This window comes from Gobio gobio (genome assembly GCF_949357685.1).
Source record: "Gobio gobio genome assembly, chromosome: 20".
NCBI classification, from domain to species: Eukaryota; Metazoa; Chordata; class Actinopteri; order Cypriniformes; family Gobionidae; genus Gobio; species Gobio gobio.
Window position 1 is genome coordinate 14665863 of NC_137113.1, and position 19266 is coordinate 14685128.

The following is a 19266-nucleotide window of genomic DNA, read 5'->3' on the forward strand; positions in this document are numbered from 1 at the left end:
TGACATTTACACAAATGAATAAAGATTACACATTGAATACAGTAAAACGTTTGTAGGCCGTGCAAATTGTAATGTTCTGAGAGTTTTTTTTATTAAACGAGAGTGAAATTGTAAGTAAACATAGGCTCTTACTCTTGTAAGAACACTACAAAAATAGGTTTACAATTCGAAAATGTAGTACATTTTAATAAATCTACATAGAAAGAGAATTAGGTTTGCATTTGAATCCGCTTAAAATCTGATTTGGGACTATATAGGCCTACAGAAGGATTGGCCTACAAATTGACGTCATGACTGAATAAAATGTTGAATGGGATAACATTTCAAATTAACTGATAATTTGTCTAACCCAATAATAATTTCATGTAAAAAAATGGTTTAAATAATAATTAAATTAAAAACGAAACGTTACGTGTGAATCGCTCCTTTGCTCAAAGGCACGCAAATTACGTCATTATGACAGCAACAGATGGAAGTGTGTGAGTGAGTGAGCGAGCGAGTGAGTGAGAAAGAGAGAGAGAATGAGATCCGGCGAGATGGAAACGTTGTAACTTCAGAAAATGACTGAACTCAAGACCCATCTGTGAACAGAGAGAGGTAGCGTACATCACACCCCTTTCGTCTTTCCACAAACTATTTATTCCGTTTAAATCACTTCGTTGGTTCTGTAGTAGAAACAGTTCATCGCTAGGAGGAAGTAAAGTGAACTACACATAGCATTGTGCTATCTGTCTCTCTGCTTGACATTCTGAACGCACTGTTTTTGCATGGCAACAACATTAGTATCGTTTTGTGTCAGTATCGTTTCGTAAGAGCCATTTTGTCTGAATAATGTCAATTAATACTAGACGTTTATATTTCAATTATATAAAGATAAGATGGTTCCCTTCCGCTCGTCACTCCTATGCAGATAATTTTTTCTAGTAGGAATATAACAGCTCAATGTACCTCACGAATGCATCATAATGCGTATTAGCTGGTAATATTAGCTCTGAATTAGTAATATTATGCTTTCTGCACACCTGCACTGGAATGTCAAGGTGTCTGTATCTTCTCACTATGAATTCTAATTTGTCATTTCGCTCATCGTTAGGGGAAATCTTGGCATATCCCTTCATTTCGCTGAAAAGAAGCCGGTGGTCTCGGAGACTGAGAGGTGTTGTGTGCCCTTATTCCGCTGTCAAATGCACAGACACGACATGTTGACAGAAAGCAGGTAACACCATTTGCATATAATTGTGTTTGCATGCATGTTTCATGTTGCTTTTATGTAACACATGTCCTGTAAACGTCCATGTGGCTGCTGTTGTCAGTACTTCATGTCTGGTGGTTATTTTTAGACGTGCTTTTAGAAGGCTGATCCTCTTGACTAGCTTCTACTATATCAGTTAGACGAGTCTGTGCTGTTATGCAGCATTAGGCTTTGATAGCTCTTGTGTTGATGATCATTTTATTCTTAAATCTGAGTCATAATCCTGCAGTGGACACATTGATGACTAATGGTGGCAATCAAGTCTGCAGTGCTCCATTTCTTAAGACAGGGGTTTTCAATCTTCTTTCTTTTCAATCCACTGACCCCTCAAAAATAACCATCCTCGTGTATTTGGAACATATTTAGTTGACATTAAAGGGATAGTTCACCCAAAAATGTAAATTTGCTCACCCTCAAGCCATCCTAGGTGAATGTGACATTCTTCTTTCAGATGAATATAATCAGAGTTAAAAAATGTCCTGGCTAATCCAAGCGTTATAATGGCGGTAAATGGCTGCCCCAAATTTGAAGCCCAAAAAAGTGCATCCATCCGTTATAAAAGTACTCCACACGGAGGTTAATAAAGGCCTTCTGAAGTGAATCGATGGGTTTGTGTAATGAAAATATTCATATTTAATAATACATTTTTGTGGGTTAACTATCCCTTTAAGGTAATTATTACATTCGAACCCCTGGTTTAAGTAATGGTGATCCTCAGTGGTCAACTTACTACTTGGAAAATCAAAATTATTCTGAACCAGCTCAAACAGACCTGGCTGTTATGAATTATTCCATGCATGTTGAACAGAGTAGTCAAAGGTGATGGTCTCTGTCAACAGAAAACGCAGACGCAGCTGTGATGCTGAGCAGCTCCAGGTTTTGCCCCAGGCAAAGAGGTCTGGAGGTTATTCCTTTCTCCCTGAGGTTGGCCGTGATGTCTGGGACTCTGAGGTAAGAAAAGACGCAACAGCTGGCCATTTGTTGACGTTCATTTTCGTATGTATTTTGTAAAGGTAAGCACTAAGCTAAGAGTTAAAGGTCCTGTTCTTCGTGATCCCATTTTTCAAACTTTAGTTAGTGTGTAATGTTGCTGTTAGAGCATTTATAATACCTGTAAAATTATAAAGCTCAAAGTTCAATGCCAAGCGAGATATTTTATTTAACAGAAGTTCCCTTTCAAAGCCTACAGCGAATGGCTGGTTAGGACTACATCCTGGTATTTCCTGCTTTAATTACGTCAGTAGAGCAGTATGTCGACTAACCTCCGCCCACAAGAACGCGCGTAAAAGGGGACGTGGTCTTGTTGCTCCCGCGTGGAGAATAGGAAGTGTTGCGTTCGGTTGCGTTCGTATAGTTTGTTTGTTGCCATGTCGTCGAGACGCTGTTATTTTCATCCCGGAGTCAAGTCACCTTTGTTTGGCTTTCCCAGGGACGCTGTACTTAGAGATCATTGAGCGCATGCATCCCCGTTATGGTGAGAGGCGTGACCTTTCCGGTAACGTGCGCTCCGCGTGCCCTAAGCTGCTGTCGAATCACAACACGGGAACCGCTGGCACAATCAGAACTTGTTACGTGTTTCTGAAGGAGGGACTTCATAGAACAGGGAAATCTTTCAAGCCGTTTTGAGGACAGTGAAAACAGCAGTATACAGATAAGTAAATTGTGTGAAAAATACTGTGTTTTTTTACACGCGAAACATGAACACATGTTATATTGCACACTGTAAACACAATCAAAACTTCAAAAAAACACGAAAAACGGGACCTTTAAGGATGATTTCAAAGCTGTATCAAATGGAACGTATTTGACTTGACCCTCCGTTTCCTGTGTGATGAATGAACCTAAGGGTGTGTTCACACTTGTAGTTTGGTTCGCTTGGTACATTTGGTCCGGGCCAACAACAAAAGTTGTTAGTAGGGGTGTAATGGTACACAAAACCGACGGTTCGGTACGTACCTCAGTTTTGAAGTCACGGTTCGGTACAGCAGTTTTACAAAATTGCTTTTTATTTATTTTTATTAAACAGTGGTTTACTGGGAAAAATGTCTGTCCTTAAATGAATTAAATTATAACTAAAAGTTTGTTGAAGATATTGCTGTAAACTATATAGGGAGCCCTTACTTGCACATTAATATTAAAGGTTAACAACAGAGCCCAAACTATTAGCCTAAATTCAGTTGCTATTTATTTTTAGGTATAATAATCAACACTCAAATAACATGGTACGCAAACATGTAAACTTCACATAAGGCAGTTTTTGCAATAACTTCTAAATCGAATTATAAAATAGTTTTTTCTCCAATTCGTTGTTGAAATATAATCCTGTATACACAGTGTCTGTCATTTTCATGACAGGTTTATTTAAACATACATGAAATCAGGGCCGGCCCAAGCCCTTATGGGGCCCTAAGCAGAATTTTATTTGGGGGCCCCTCTGTGCCACCAATACGATTGACTATTGTCAGTTCTTGACAATTCACACACCCAATATCAATGTTAGTAGTTGTTGCTGTGTTGCTTACATCATGTCTGGCTGTCATGTTTTTACCCCTATACGGTTTTTAATTGTAGTAGCAAACCCACAAGAGTGGTCAGGCGTTAATATTCAAAGCCGTACAGTAAGTCTTAAAGTACAACAGTTCAGACTGGGATGTTTACATTTTTTATAGTAGTCTCTTATGCTGAATATGCTCACTTTTCCTCAGGATTCTTTGATGAATAGAAGGTTCAAAAGAACAGCATTTCTCTGAAATGGAAAGCTTTTTAAAAAATCCTAAAAACATTGTACACAACTGTTTTCAACACTGATAATCGTAAATGTTTGTTGAGCATCAAATCATCATATTAGAATGATTTCTGAAGGATCATGTGGCACTGAAGACTGGAGTAATGATGATAAATTCAACTTTGATCACACGAATAAATCACACTTTACACTAAAAAAAAAAATTGTGCTATATGGCACTAAAAGTGGTTCTTTGTCGTAATCATGGGGAACCACTTTTGCTGCTATATAGAACCATATCTTAACATGTTCTGTATGGTAGCAGTGCTCTATAGCACCTCAGCCAAAGAACCAGTGAAGAACCACTGAAGCACCAATATTGGTGCTATATAGCACTTAAAGAGTTTTTCCTATGATTACGAGCCAAGAACCACTTTTAGTGCTATAAATCAATTTTTTTTAGAGTGTACTATATATTCACATATAAAACAGCTGTTTTCCATAATAATAATTCATATTTTTGCTGTATTTTTGAGCAAATAAATGCAGCCTTGGTGAGCAGAAGAGATTTCTTTTAAAAACAAGAAATGTTGATTTCTTTCAAACATTAAACAGAGCTTTTATTTTGCCGGAGATAAAATTAAATTTGTTGCATTCCATTCGAATGTGTAGAAAGAACCTTTTTATTTTCTAAATATAAACTTCCAAAATTTAGGCTACACAATTTATAATTCCAAGGGGACGATATAGCAGTTTGCAGAAAAACATTTACTGGGAAACTGGAAGCTATGCTGTATACTCCGTCCAAAACATGCTGCACGTCAGACAAGATATTCATACTAAACCATATCACATTCTCAAATCCATCCATTCATAAAAAGGTTACCGGGCAACTGACGAGTACATTTTAGCGCTGATTTTTCTCGCAGTTTAGACTTTGAACCCTGGCTAACAAGCGAATATAGTGGCCGATGGCGCTGCGAGTTCGTGCAGTGCTGTCAGAATCAATCCGTGCATATATTAGAAAACGTAACATTTTGCAGTTTATTTAGTAATTGTTTAAGGCCATTTCGCGATTTCAATCATCAAAATAACATGCAGTAAAAAGTAATTTCATGTGCTCTTGGGGGCCCCCTGGTGGCCAAGGGGGCCCCAAGCAGCCGCTTAGTTCGCTTATGCCTTGGGCCGGCTCTGCATGAAATAATCAAGACGTACATCATTAACAGGTTAAGTAGAATATAATGAATATATAGTGCATATATTTAGTGAAAGAGTTGATTTCTCTAGTGAATAAAATTCTGTGGACACTGAATGACTGCCTGAGGCAAATATGTAACTTACGTTGTTTACAAGCAGTTAACGTTATTGAGGTCTTTCCGCCGTTGAAACACAGATTGAGCGATTACACCACATGATAACTGACAGTAAGTTGTAATGTATCCTCAACATACCTTCAGATGTTCATTCATGTTTATTCTTTAAGAAGAGATGATCACGGTCGCGCGGCCGCTTGAACTGACGTGCCTATACAGTGATCTGCCGCATTAAAGAGCGTCAAAACGGCATTTATCGTTTGAATTTCGTGATAAAATGGACTGAATACTTAATATGTTCGTGTGGGAACTCGGATTGAAGTGTGTTCCGTGTTTAAAACAAGCCGACTGTTAACTGTTAAAGATTGCATTCGGAAACCGTGTACCGAAACGGTTCGGTACGAATACGTCTACCGTTACACCCCTACCGATTAGCGTTCACATTGGCATTTTAACACCGAACCGAACATAGGGACACGTTCACAACCTGATTGGTCAGCTTTTATGACGTTTCAAGACGAAACTTGCCCTAAACCCAAAACGATGCTGTGTGTTGGGCTAAATGCACTCGTTGTATGTGTGTAGCCTACATATGATGGTATTTTGACCGGCTGAGAACTTGCGAAGAAAGAGATTATAAAATGTGTAAAGGAGTCAAAACAGTGTCAGGAATCCCTCTGTCACACACACCAACAAAGATCTACTGCAAGGAGACGCATTTCTGAATCCTGTACCAAACTGTGATGGGCAACATCATGACTATGCTGAGAAAAAACAGGGATGCTTGAGCATTCTGTCCTTTTTAGGGTCGCATCTTGTGACCATGTCCCATTTTTTGGTTAGTTTACATGTCAATCAGAACCAGAGTTCGTTTGGAAGCGGACCGAGACCCATCTTTTCCGCCTGTTTGGTGCGCACCAGGTTTGGATGGTAGCGTTCACACTTATTCAAATGAACCGCACTAACAGAGCAATCGCACCAGGGTTCGTTTTAATCGAACCAAACATGCCAAGTGTGAACACACCCTTAATCTCTTTTTTTATTGTTTGGCAGCTCAATTGTAAGGCATTTTACTTAGGAAACGTTAACCAGAAGTGGCACAGCACAGAAACCCTCATCTTTTTCCCCCAACAGTCTTCCAGCAGTGACAGCAGTGGGATTAGCAGTCCGGAGTGCATGGCCGGTGCCAGTTCCAGCATCCAGACGACCGACCAAAGAGGACTCCATGTTTCCCAAGCTCCATGCAGCCCTATTGCTCCCACCATCGCAGCAGAAGAGCCGGCCATTTCCTTGAGCCACATCGTCTCATATGATCACATCAACCGTATCTTGAGGGAGGCCCACTTCAATAGCCTGCAGACCCGTGGTCAGCAAGGTCCGACGTGATGGACAGTGATTCTTCCAGCACCCACTGGCATTAAGGAACAATGTACAGGGGAGCTTTTAGGGGGATTTTATTGGTCGCTTTAAGGCCTGGCACAAATATAGGCCCTCTAAATGCATTCATGTTCTTTTTTATAGCACTTTTTCATGTTCATAGTGTTTATGTGGGACTCTACTTGATGTGATGACCATGAACTTCACATAGGTGCTATATAAAAGAAATATCTTGAAAAAAAACAACATTAACATCGAGTTCTTGTAAGCTTTTCCCCTTTACGAGACAGTCACACATGGTGCTACTGCGGTTCTGGGTCATGTTTTAGTCTCAGACACATGCATTTGGCCAATTTTGACACTCTTTGGTCAGTCTAGATAAGGAAAAGAAATAAAAGAATACCCTTTATTTAAGAGCTGAGGTCTAGAAACCATGTGATTTATATTTGCAGGCCTGCTTTGGAGTCATTCCAGGATGATCAATAATGCTGTTGTTTACAGATGTCGGTTTGTTTCTCGCTGGAATTTAGACTCTTTCAGGACGTTTTTTTTTTGGGTGGGGCTTGATGATTGCTTACATATCCAAAACTCAGGTCTGGAGGATTTCTCTCTGCGTGCCATGAAGGTTGAGACTTCAAATGAGGAACTTGGTGCCAGATCTTTCTAAAATTTAGATCCTTTACCTTAGAGAAAATGCATAAAGGCACATCACACTGTAGAGAGACTATTCTAAAAATGCATGCTGGACTCAGGTCTGTTAATGTACATAAGGAAGCACTCTTTGCTTACGAATTTAGAGAAGGTGTAAGCCAACTGACAGGCGAGTTAGGTAAATCCAGTGACTGCAAATTGAAAGACATGTCCGATATTCATATCTGAATTTTAAAATGATCAGAGCTAGATCATTCACTGTAATATGAGGACTCGTCTTCTATGGGCAGACCTAAGGAATGCCCTAAAATTAGCTTGCACCTAACTAAGCACTCTGCAGTGTACATCACCACAAAATCCTAAATATTCTACCATAAAATGTCCATACAACACACTTATGCCTGTGTCTGACCAATATATATATGATGGCTTAATTCATTTCAGAATGGTAAAACGAACAGGAATGATAGTGCTCCTAAATTTAGTATGCACAAGTAGAGTTCAGTCCTTTTTAGATACACATCCTCAATTAAACTTCAGCTTAGTCCAAACAGATTGTATGAGGACAGTTACATCATTTCAAGCAGGTGATCTAATTGTGTACAAGATACGGATATACTTTCAACTACTCTGTGCACAATACTGTACAACCCAGGCACTGTGCTTTGTGTGAAAGACTATTAGCTTTTGATGATGAAAATCGTCCCTGCGGTCACCATTGTTTTGTATGTAGGACTGTACATAAAATAATAGCTAGCATATATAGAATATTTGAAATCATTGTTATTTTATGAAATGTTCCTCTGATGTAAATTAAATAAAGATTTTTTTTTTTTATTACATGTTTTTTTATTATTGTTCCCGTTTCAGACATGAATTCAAAGCTGCCTTTTATAACTCGTAGCTTTAGTTTTATAAGTTAATGCAACGTTTTCAAACAAGACAATTCTTTATATATTTGCACACAAGGTAGACAATGGTTTGGCAGGATGTATTCTGATCGAACCCGACTTGTTTGGGTGTTAATGTTTGTTCTTATTTTATAATGCACACAGGAAGACATAAGTGCTTTTAGTAAAAGGGAAAGACTGTAGTGCAAATAGTAGCAACCGTTTCAGTAACACTCGTGTTTAACACCACAACAGAAAAGCATCCTGAGTTGTTTCTCAACAATATTGCAAAAAAATTCAGAATGATTTGAAGAGATGACTATTCCCAGCCATAATGTAAACCGCTAGCAGCTTTGTAAAAAGAGTATGTTTCAGGTAGATGTTATCTCCATAAGTACCGGTTAAGTCAGTAACCACATTCACGTGCACAAAAAAAATCCTGGACAGCAACAATAATATTCCTGTATACATGTCAGCATATAAACTAATACATGCATGTTCTGGTGGAAATACTGTGTTTTCATAGTTATTCTGCATAGTGACATCATCTCATCAAGAGCACTTTGACATTCAAAACGAACACTACCTTTCAAAACGTTGGGGTCGATATTAATTTTTGGTTACACTTTATTTTAAGGTGTCTGTGTTAGTGTAATTATACATTTAAGTACTGTGTAATAATAATGAACTAAATGTACTATAGGGTTAGGATTGGGGTTGGTTTGCATGTAATTATGCAACATTTATAGTGGTTACTACAGTAACATGTAAAATAAAGTATTACCAAATTTGTATGTTTTTGAAACAAGTATCTTATTCTCTTCAAGGCTGCATTTATTTGATCAAATACAGCAAAAGCAGTGATACTGTGAAATATTACTATTTAAAATAATATAAGTTTCAGCGACATTACTCCAGTCTTCCATGTCACATGATCCTTTAGAAATCATTTCTTCTTTTTTATTATAATCCATGTTTAAAATAGATCGATAGTTGTGCTGCTTAATATTTTTGTGAAAACACGTTTCCCCCCTCAGGATTATTCAATAAGAAATTTTGTAAATGTACTAATATAAATCTTATACAGACCCCAAACTTTTGAAAGGTAGTGTAGGTCAAGACATTTTAGTTTTTGTGAAAAAAATGTATCAACATATGTTCTTCCCAATAAGGGGTTTACACGTGACTCAAAATTATGATTAAAGGGTTAGTTCCCTCAAAAATGAAAATAATGTCATTTATTCCTCACCCTCAGGCCGTTCCACACCCATAAGACCTCCGTTCATCCTCGGAACACGAATTAAGATATTTTTGTTGAAATCCGATAGGGAGCAAAGCAATTTACTCTCTCAAGATCCATTAATGTACTAAACACATATTTAAATCAGTCCATGTGAGTACAGTGGTTCAATATTAATATTATAAAGCGACGAGAATATTTTTGGTGCGCCAAAACAAAACGGAATAACGACTTATATAGTGATAACCGATTTCAAAACACTGCTTCATGAAGCTTCGGAGCTTATCGAATCAGTGAGTCGATTGATATGTAATGATATGTTTAGTACACTAATGGATCCTGAGAGTGTACATTTCCTTGCTGCCTATGGAGGCCTCACTGAGCCTTCGGATTTCAACAAAAATATCTTCATTTGTGTTCCGAAGATGAACGGAGGTCTTACGGGTGTGGGACGGCATGAGGGTGAGTAATAAATGATATTATTTTCATTTTTGGGTGAACTAACCCTTTAATACAAGCATCCGCCAGTGGTCTCTAAACCAATATTCTGGTTTCCAGAAATCTGGATAATCGGGTCATGACAATCATGTTACTGCAGACTAAAATTTTCATGTGCATGTAAATGTAGTCACTTGCAGCAATTATAATCATATAATTATTAATATCACATGGTTATTTATCATTCCATTCAAACATTTTTTTCCACTGCGAAGCTGATTCTGTGCTCAAAGAAATCACTCACAGGCTGAATCATGTGAACATCAATGAAAGGCCTTTCCCCCATATCAGCACACAACTGCAAATGAATGTCGCCATCAGAGATTAAGGAAGGAGAAGACAGACACTTGCTCAATTGATGTGGGTGAGCCTGCAGTTCTCTCACAGCTTTTCTCAATCACACAGTCTGTGCCTGTAACGGCTTCTACACTAGTCTGGGCTTCTGACTCGACGGGAACGGGCTCAACCAAACATACAGGCTTGCTTCTGTTCACTAGCTCCATTCCACTGAAGAGTGACAGTCTGGGTGGTTCTGAGATCTTGGTGGTGTCTGTGTTTCTGTTTGCCCTCTCTTCTTGCTCTCTTTTCATATGAGACCCAGGCGCAGCACTGTTACCCTGTGGGTATTGTGTAGATGGTGTCTCCTCTGATGGGATAACCGAGGTTGTGATTTCTCCAAGTTGTCCAGGAACAAAGGGGATGGTCATAGATTCAGAGGGCTGGTCTGAAAGTGAAGAGCTGGAGGAGGTTGGACGCCCAACACGGTCACACCTGGGATTTGTGACGCCAAGCAAGGCCTCAAACTGCCTTAGGAGCTAGTTTTAAAAAAACAATCGGTTAATTCCACATAATTACAAAGAGGATAGTACTAGGGCAATTGTGCTTGTTAGTAAATATTAGCTGCATTAGTGTTCATTGTTAATTATTATTAAAGAGGCCATATTATGCTATTTTCAAGTCTTGATTTTGTTTTTGGGATCTACTAGAATAGGTTCATTGTTGCAGCACCTCTCCTTCTAGTCTGTAAGTAGTCTCGCGTAACCAGACTGAAGGCAGAAGGTCTGGACTCCATAGCAGCTTTCATTGGCCAAGGACCGCCCAAGATAACGTCTGACCAACATATAAAGCAATCAATCACTTTTTTTTTTGTTCCACGTCATGCTTAGGGAAGTGAACATATAACTTCGATGTTCCTACAATAACAGACCGGAGTGCAAAACTCTTGGATGTATTTTAAAGAGATTATGCCATAAAAATTGACATACTTCACATACGTTTGAAAATCCAGCGTTTATTTGACCCTGATAAGCGCTCATTGTCATAGTTGTAAACATGACAGCGTTCTTCATAAATGAGGGGGTTTGGCTTCTGGTATCTTTGTTTCCAGGCGGACCATTAAAGAATGTGACACACGTCTCTCTTTTGGACATCCTGTAGAATTCAACCAATCAGAAGAAGACTTCGAAAATCCTGAAGTTTCTCCACATAAGTGTGCCATATGCATCAAGAGGCGGTCACACTACACACTACACATTTCGCACTTTCGCTCCATTGCAGTAAAGTCGAGTAGATTGTATATTTTTTTACATTTTAAGTGTATAGAGCTCCGGAGGTTGACGTCACGCAGCCTAAACTCCTAGAGCGGCTGTAGCATTGGTATCTATAAAATAATTTAAAACCAGACTGTTTAAACCTTACTATTTGAACATGAAGGACAGCTGATGTGCACCAGGATGCCAGAACAGGCAGGGGAAAGCAAAGGGGAAAAAGAAAAACAAGAGCGTATTGATGCCGTTCAGTCTGCCTGCTATGCTATCTGTTAATGTTACTCCTGATTGGAGGCTTCTGTAAATATTCATTTTATACATAGATTTAGGCTTCAACGTAGTTTAATGGTGCAACGCAAAAATATTTAGTAGGGCATAAGTTGTAACTTAGTGCCCATTTACGTCAAAACTAGGCTAGATGTAACTTGCGCACAGCTGGTGCAGGTGTCCTGACAGGAAAGCTATCTGTCCCTTTATCGATACACGTGAAAAGCACCCCGGGTGCATTATAGGGATCTGCTCTGTTTAATCTATTAAGTTTTGCTATGTACAAGTCTTTGTCTTTTGAATTAAAGTGCGCAGTAAACTCCGTTGCCTTGAAACTCATGCTGGCGCGGATTTTCCTGTCTGCCAAAATGGCATTGTAAACAGAATGGGTCACGTGACCTCCGGAGCTCTATAGTGTCCTAAGAATCTTCGCATGCTCAAAGTCTAGTGTGACCACGGCTTTAGATGTTCAGCCAGCGGTCTGTGGGCGTGACGTCTGAGGCAGAGACTAGTCTGTCAGTGACGTTCTATTTAGTTCCTGTCTATTTGAAGCCACTCCTTCAGCTCAACGTGCTCCAAAACACTTGGACATGGCAACAACACACTACTAGCACAACTTAACCAGGCCTCGCCCCTTTTTTGCATGTTCCTTGGGTGGGAATTCTTTAAATGAGGAATATTGTGACGTGTTCATTCCAGGAAGAAAACTCAAGACTACAATGGAGACGTTTCTGCAAAGCGGAAGTAAGCTATTTTATTTGAATGTGTGAGACTTCCAGTTAATTAGCCGCAATAGGTTATTAACTAGAAGCATGTAGTAAGCAATACAACTCTTTGTGCATTTATGATTATGATATTAAGATAAAATACCATGATAATAAATACCATTTTGCAATATAAAGCAATATAACACTGTTTTTGTACAGCTAAAATAACTGAAAGTGAATAACAATGGAAGCCTCACACATTCAAGTTACAAATGGCCACATCCGCTCTTAAGTTAAATATAAGGTGGCTAGACCTTTTAACTCTGCAGACCTTTTTCATGTTCAAACAGCAACATTACACACTAAAGAAAGATTAAACTGTAGAAAAGCATAATATATCCTCTTTAATATTAGCTTTATTATTATTGAATAACCCACTAATTTACACACACTTAGGTAGTACCTTGGTTGCCTTGTTGGCGACAGGGCCTGCGGTTCCTTCGCTAAGTTGTGCGAGGCGTTTGTTTGTGATATTGAAAATATGATCTAGAGAGAGGAAGTCTGAAGACATCAGGCAGGCCAGAGCACACAACACCCTCTGCAAGAAGGAAACAGAAATTGGTTATGTTGTGCGTTATCAACGCAAATTTAAAGAACAACATTTTGGATGTTTATTTCAAAATATATATACTGAGCAGTATAGTGTAGCAGAATAGGAAACATTACCATCTGGACAATTTGTGTGTGGTCCTGGAGTTTGCGAGAGAGAAGTTCAACAACCACCTCACAGTTGAGAGTTGAGCATCTGAAAAAAAAAAACCAGTTACTTTAACTATGACATTACTGACCACTGCAATAAACAACTGTGAAAAGAAAACTGCATGCACAGATATTGCAATCCAAAGGAGTATTGCAGATACTCCAAAAATCAAGAACATGTCTCATGGATTTTTTTACTCTTTGATGAAGTACTGGCTCTCTTCTCTGGACAGGAAGACTTTGGAACCATTGGACAGTCGGTTGATAAGCGCCGTCTCCTGACCACAGTCTCCCAACTGAATGGCCTCCACACTGATTCAGAAGAACATACATATCTCAGAATAGATATTTCTAGAATATCTCACAAAACCTCAAAAGAATCAAATCAAAAGAAGAACTAATTATATACTGTATTTTGCTTTGTGAACATGATGCCTATTTATTCATTCTTATTAACAGTATGTGAAAAAAGTACAGTACTGTCAAAGGTTTGTGGTCAGTAAGATTGATCAAAAGTGACAATGAAGACATTTACAATGTTACAAATCATTTCTATTTTAAATAAATGCTGTTCTTTTTTTACCTTTCTAAATAGCAAAGAATCCACAAAAAATGTATAACGATTTCCACAAAAATATTAATAATAAGATACAAGAAGAAATGTTTCTTGAGCAGCAAATCAGCATTTTAGAATGATTTCTGAAGGAAGGATCATGTGACACTGAAGACTGGAGTAATGATGATGAAAATTCAGCTTTGCCATCACAGGAATAAATTAAATTTTAAAATAGATTAGAAACAGATATTTTTGTTCAAATAAATGCAGCTTCAGTGACCATAAGGGACTTCTTTAAAAACATGAGTATTTATACATATAAATATGGTAATATTTGTTATACTGCCTTTCAATTATGCAGATTTTAATTGAAAAAATATAGTATCAATTGTTTATTGTAAAACAGTAATAAAAATTATTGCATTCCACTGAGAACAATATGAAATGGTAAAAATAAAAAAACAAGTCAAACATAACAATTCATTATGATAAAGTAAATATATGCTTAATTATCAGTCATGTTATCAGTCCGTTTCAATGGTCCTAAAATATTATGTAATAATAATAATATAATGCAAAATATAATATTTTTCATATATTTCTTTCTTGTAATTTTGTGTGAAATATGGCGAATGACATTGGACTGTGTATGCTGCTATTTTAGTTCTAGAAATGAGATGCCAGCATTAAAATGCCCCTTGGTGATGCGATGACCTGGCGTTAATGACCTCAAACACTTGAGAAAGCAATGTGTGTTGACCTCCATCAAGAACAGAAGCCCTGTAGCGGTCTGTCCCTTACCGTTCCGATAGATCACCACTCTCCCGACTCGCCCCGGAATGGCTGCCCGAGCCGCCCGACTTACTGCTCCTTCCCAGTGAGGCCTGGCTGGCTTCCACAGTCTCCTGGGACGAGTTGTGGGAGGAGCTGTGCCCACTATCCGTTTCCTCCCAGCCTCCACCAGCCTGCCCTGGGCACCTGTGAGATGCTAAGAGAAGGAGAAACAGTCATTTCTTTGAAATTACATGACATGCACTGCTTTTAAAATCTGGTGCATGACTCACCTCTGTGGCCGTGGGATTGGCTGTTGTAGGCACATGCTGGCACTGCCATCTCCACAGTAGCAGAGGGCGCCACCACAGCGTGGTAGTGGTTGTCATGGAGACGGATGCCAGGATGCTCTGTTGGAGGAAGGACAGCGCTGGCAACAACCTCAGCAGCTTTCTGAATCTTGTCCAATAGAGTCCCTCCACCTGAACGAGAGAGGGAAACAGGGTGTTAAATAAGACAGGACACACACCAGAATGCCTTCCAGTTGTAAATATTAGTGTTGAGCTCAGGACTTGGATGAATAACATTGAAAGTCTGTGTCTTACTGGACTCTTTCCTTCCTGGGCTGTATCCAAACCCCTGCATGCCAGACCTGTGCGACTCGGAGCCCATTCCTGCAAACAAAAATCTTGGTATATATAATTCACATACTATACCCATTTAACATTTTTTAACTTATATTAAAGTATCCCTATTATGCTTTTTTAGTATTATCTTTCATGTAGTGTTATAAAGCTGTTTGTAAATGTAAAAGGTCTGCAAAGTTTCAAAGATGACAGTGCAAAAGAAAGAACCAATTGTGAACTGTCAGAAACGAGCCATCAATAACTTCCAGCACACACCTACATAGGTTTGTAACAAATTTGCATAATTGCATTGGCTGTCCGTGAACAGTGTCTACTTTGACTCGCCCTCAAACACTGTAGTTGTAGCTGAGGCCTTGCAGAGTTTAGTTTGTGCTGTCGACATGTCAAGAAGATTTCGTTTTCTGCACTGCCAAAGCCAATCCACTTTGCAGGCACTTCCAAAGGATGAGACCTTGCGCTCACATTTATACGGTGAAACCGACGCCATCGTTACTTTTTTAAATCACTGTGTATAAGTGTTGAGGAAGCCTCTGGAGCTGAAATTTAGATATGGTAATAGACTTTGGCTTACAACATGCACTGTAAGCGGTTGACCAATTACAACAGACTGGGTCATCTGACCAATCAGAGTAGAGGGGTTTAGAGAGACTTGATTGAACCAGACATTGGTTTCGGACATTGTGAGAAAATAGGTAATGCTGAAATTATGAGAAAATTAAAGTGTTTTGACCTTGGATTCATGTAAACCTATTGTAGGAGATATCCAACACAAAATTAGGAACATTTGAAGGCACAATATGTAAGATTCTTGGATTAAAATATCCAAAAACCACTAGAACAATCATATATTTTGTTGACTTGTGTACTTGCATTATCCCAAATTACCCTCCATGGAAACTCCAAAGACACTTTAATATATTATGTGTTTTATTAGACAGGTGAGCAACTGTTTTGATAGATTCATCGACAGAAAACGAATCATTGTTATATAGCTCAACACAGTTAGTCTTATTGTTTAAATCACGTTTTCTTGATTTACAGCGATTATCATGTTTTACTATGCCTAATATCCATCTAGCTGCAGTGTGCAACAAGTGTCTCATAGTAGCCGCCGAGCGAACGCACAGAGTAGCATTACAACATAACTTTCAAACACAGTCGGATGAACGCAATATGATAAAACAGCACTGCGTTACCCCACATATACGCATGACCGGGAAAAGCGATAGTGGCCATCTCAGCATAATAAAAGCTCCGCGAAATCAAGGCGCTGTCAAGTTACGCCTTTATTTTGAATAAGCGACGACAAAAATTACATATTGTGGCTTTAAAATAGCATCATTTGGTGAAAATACCATAATAGCACTCACCCACAGATTGTGTCACTGTTTTGTGTGGAGACGGTCCAGAATCTGAGGACATGGTATCATTAAATAGTAGGCTAGCCAACTCCTGTATAGAAACAAATGCTGGCTCAATTCAGATATTAATTACTGGAAACAAACAAAAAATAGACAGAATAGTGACTGAACTGGAGTTTAATGGGTCAATGATATTGATTTGCCTGCACAGAGAGAAAGTTTTACCTGAGCCGAGCTTCTGACTTTCTGAAAAAGAGCACTTCCATGGATGGGGTCCGGGGGGCCACTGTAGACTAAGAAAGACATAATACAGTCACCGTTTCTATTGACTTGAAAACAACTCAATACAAAACTCAATCTATTTACTTCTTTAAAATATTCTACTGTTCAAAAGTTTGGGGTCAAGTCTCTTATGCTCACGAAGGCTGCATTTATTATATGAAAAATACAGTAAACAGAAATATTGTGAAATATTATTACAATTTAAAAGAACTTTTTTAATGTAATTTATTCCTGTGATGATTGAATTTTGAGTATCCAGTCTTCAGTGTCACATGATCATTCAGAAATCATTCTAATATGCTGATTTGCTGCTCAATTTCTTTTTAAATTATTATTATTATTATCAATACTGAAAACAGATGGGCTGCTTATTATGCAAGTGGAAATTCTTTGATGATGGAATTCTTTGATGAATATAAAGTTCAAAAGCTTTTATTTCAAATAGATTTTTTTTGTAACATTATGAATTTCTTTACTGATACTGAGTCTCATTTGAATATGTTTACTGTATAAAAGTAATAATTTCTGACCACAAACTTTCAAACAGTATGTTCCTGCTGATTCATCAGTGCATGTTATTCCAAAGAAAAAAAGTTTGCAAACGTTCACCAAAATATAAATTATTGCTTTGCCTTTAAATGACTTCCAAATTTTGCTGACGTCACCAATCCATCCCATTTTTCATGTCAGAGAGAGTCCACTTTTAACAATCCAATCAATTTCCAGTGGCTAAAATCAAGTCCTGTCCTAAATTGTTATCTTATTAAAAATCCTGTGTCACCAAGTAAAACAGGTTGCAAACATCACTGCATCTTGATTATAAGATTTCACAAGTTTTTAATGATTGAAACATTATGGTTTTATGTGTGTACACTGACTCATAAGAATCAGTTAATATGTGTTCCTTTAGAAAAAAAAAAGTGCTACAGTGTTTACCTTGAATTGCTCAGACCGGCTTACCTATTGCTTCCTGTATAAATGTAGCATTCCGCCGTAGCTCTGTGAGGAGGTGAGGTGGTCCATGGCCACTTAAATGCAGGAGAATCTTCAGGACCTTGGACAGGGTTAAAAAAGGTACAATAAACACCACAGACCAACTAAAGCCAAGATTTCAAAAACACAAAAACATTGAGCTCAATGAAGGGAGTGCACTATCATTTGCAGGGTTTGAACCTACAACCTTCTGGTTACTAACCCAAAATAAGACACAACACCACCCTTTCTCACCTTAAGTTTGACGTGGCAGGACTCCACCCGTAGTCTCTCCAAGAGGTACTCGAGAAGACACTGGCAGCAGCCCACAGACTCATGGGAAATTTCTTAGTTATCATGACTGTCAAGGTCCACTGATGACATTATTCTGCCCTACTCTACTCTCTTCTGTAATACCTCAAAAAGGATACTGCCGATTTCCTCGAAAAGGTAACCGGGACAAGGCGATTCGTCATCTGATGTTGCTCGCATAAGCGTTGGCACCTGAGACACAAAAAAAGAGGTGAGCAAATCTCTCTTCTAAAAGTCACTTTTTAAAGTCAACATGAAACGGAAGTCGTGATAGTATTTTTTCACTATTGTGACGTATATCCAGGTGAAACGACTTCTATAACAAGAAAAAAAATGTAGGGTGAAGCTTGATTTAAAGTTAGTTCATTGGGAATTGATTGGATCATTGTGGTTTGCTATTGCTGTGCCAAAAAACACATCAACAGAGATGTCCTTTCAAGAGGGAGGGGAAGTTATTTTGATTAAAGATTATGGGGCACATGAATTTTGAGTTCATGGTGACTTTAACTCGCTGTATATAAATGTGTGCATTCCTAGAATTACTATGGTATTACCATTTTAAGTAACTTACCATGGTACATATCGTAATACTATAGTAATACTAAACATATATACTACACTATACTATATATAAGTTACTATATACTATGAATGTAACATGGTAAATAGGACACTCCATTATATGACACTTGTATTACTAATATAGGCACCCATGTTGCTGCTATGGTACATGTCAAAATACATGGTAGGACCACGGTACATCATACCCAAAACATCATGAAAGTACCATGGCATTTTGACCGTGTATTTTCAAGTGTCTGCAAAAAGAAATATCAATTATATGTAGGTATAAACAGTGTATTTAACTACTGCTAACGCCAGATATCCAGTAAACAACGTAGGAAACTAGGTTTGGCGTAAAATAAATGACATTAAATCCTTGGTGCCACGGATACGTACTTTTTGTAGGAAAACCAACCGTTCCAATAATGTAGCCATGATGGAGCAATCTGTGTTTTTTCGCTTGTCTATGTACCATCGCTCACAGGGCGGGTGACCGTGCAGGTACTGCCTGCCCGAGAATATCTTCACAATCCACACGGACCTCTGTTTAGCTCGCCCACTCTGATTTGACACAT

At 38.4% G+C, this 19266-nt stretch overlaps 2 protein-coding genes across 2 annotated transcripts; one reads left to right on the forward strand and one right to left on the reverse strand.

Annotated features, from left to right (window-relative positions):
* Positions 1 to 461: 461 nt before the first annotated feature.
* LOC307116799 (protein VCF1) lies at positions 462 to 8185 on the forward strand. Its single transcript, XM_079801176.1, has 4 exons — positions 462 to 597; positions 1094 to 1216; positions 2092 to 2203; positions 6425 to 8185. The coding sequence occupies exons 2-4, from the start codon at positions 1185 to 1187 to the stop codon at positions 6674 to 6676; spliced, it is 396 nt and encodes a 131-aa protein (XP_079657302.1). The 5' UTR covers positions 462 to 597; positions 1094 to 1184; the 3' UTR covers positions 6677 to 8185.
* On the reverse strand, positions 8155 to 19243 carry tepsin (TEPSIN adaptor related protein complex 4 accessory protein). The gene is made up of 13 exons (XM_079801175.1): positions 19088 to 19243; positions 18247 to 18319; positions 18071 to 18162; positions 17804 to 17897; positions 16787 to 16854; positions 16571 to 16652; positions 15159 to 15227; positions 14847 to 15035; positions 14584 to 14770; positions 13425 to 13538; positions 13194 to 13272; positions 12931 to 13065; positions 8155 to 10761 (listed from the first exon to the last, which is right to left on the reverse strand). The coding sequence occupies exons 1-13, from the start codon at positions 19124 to 19126 to the stop codon at positions 10264 to 10266; spliced, it is 1719 nt and encodes a 572-aa protein (XP_079657301.1). The 5' UTR covers positions 19127 to 19243; the 3' UTR covers positions 8155 to 10263.
* Positions 19244 to 19266: the final 23 nt, after the last annotated feature.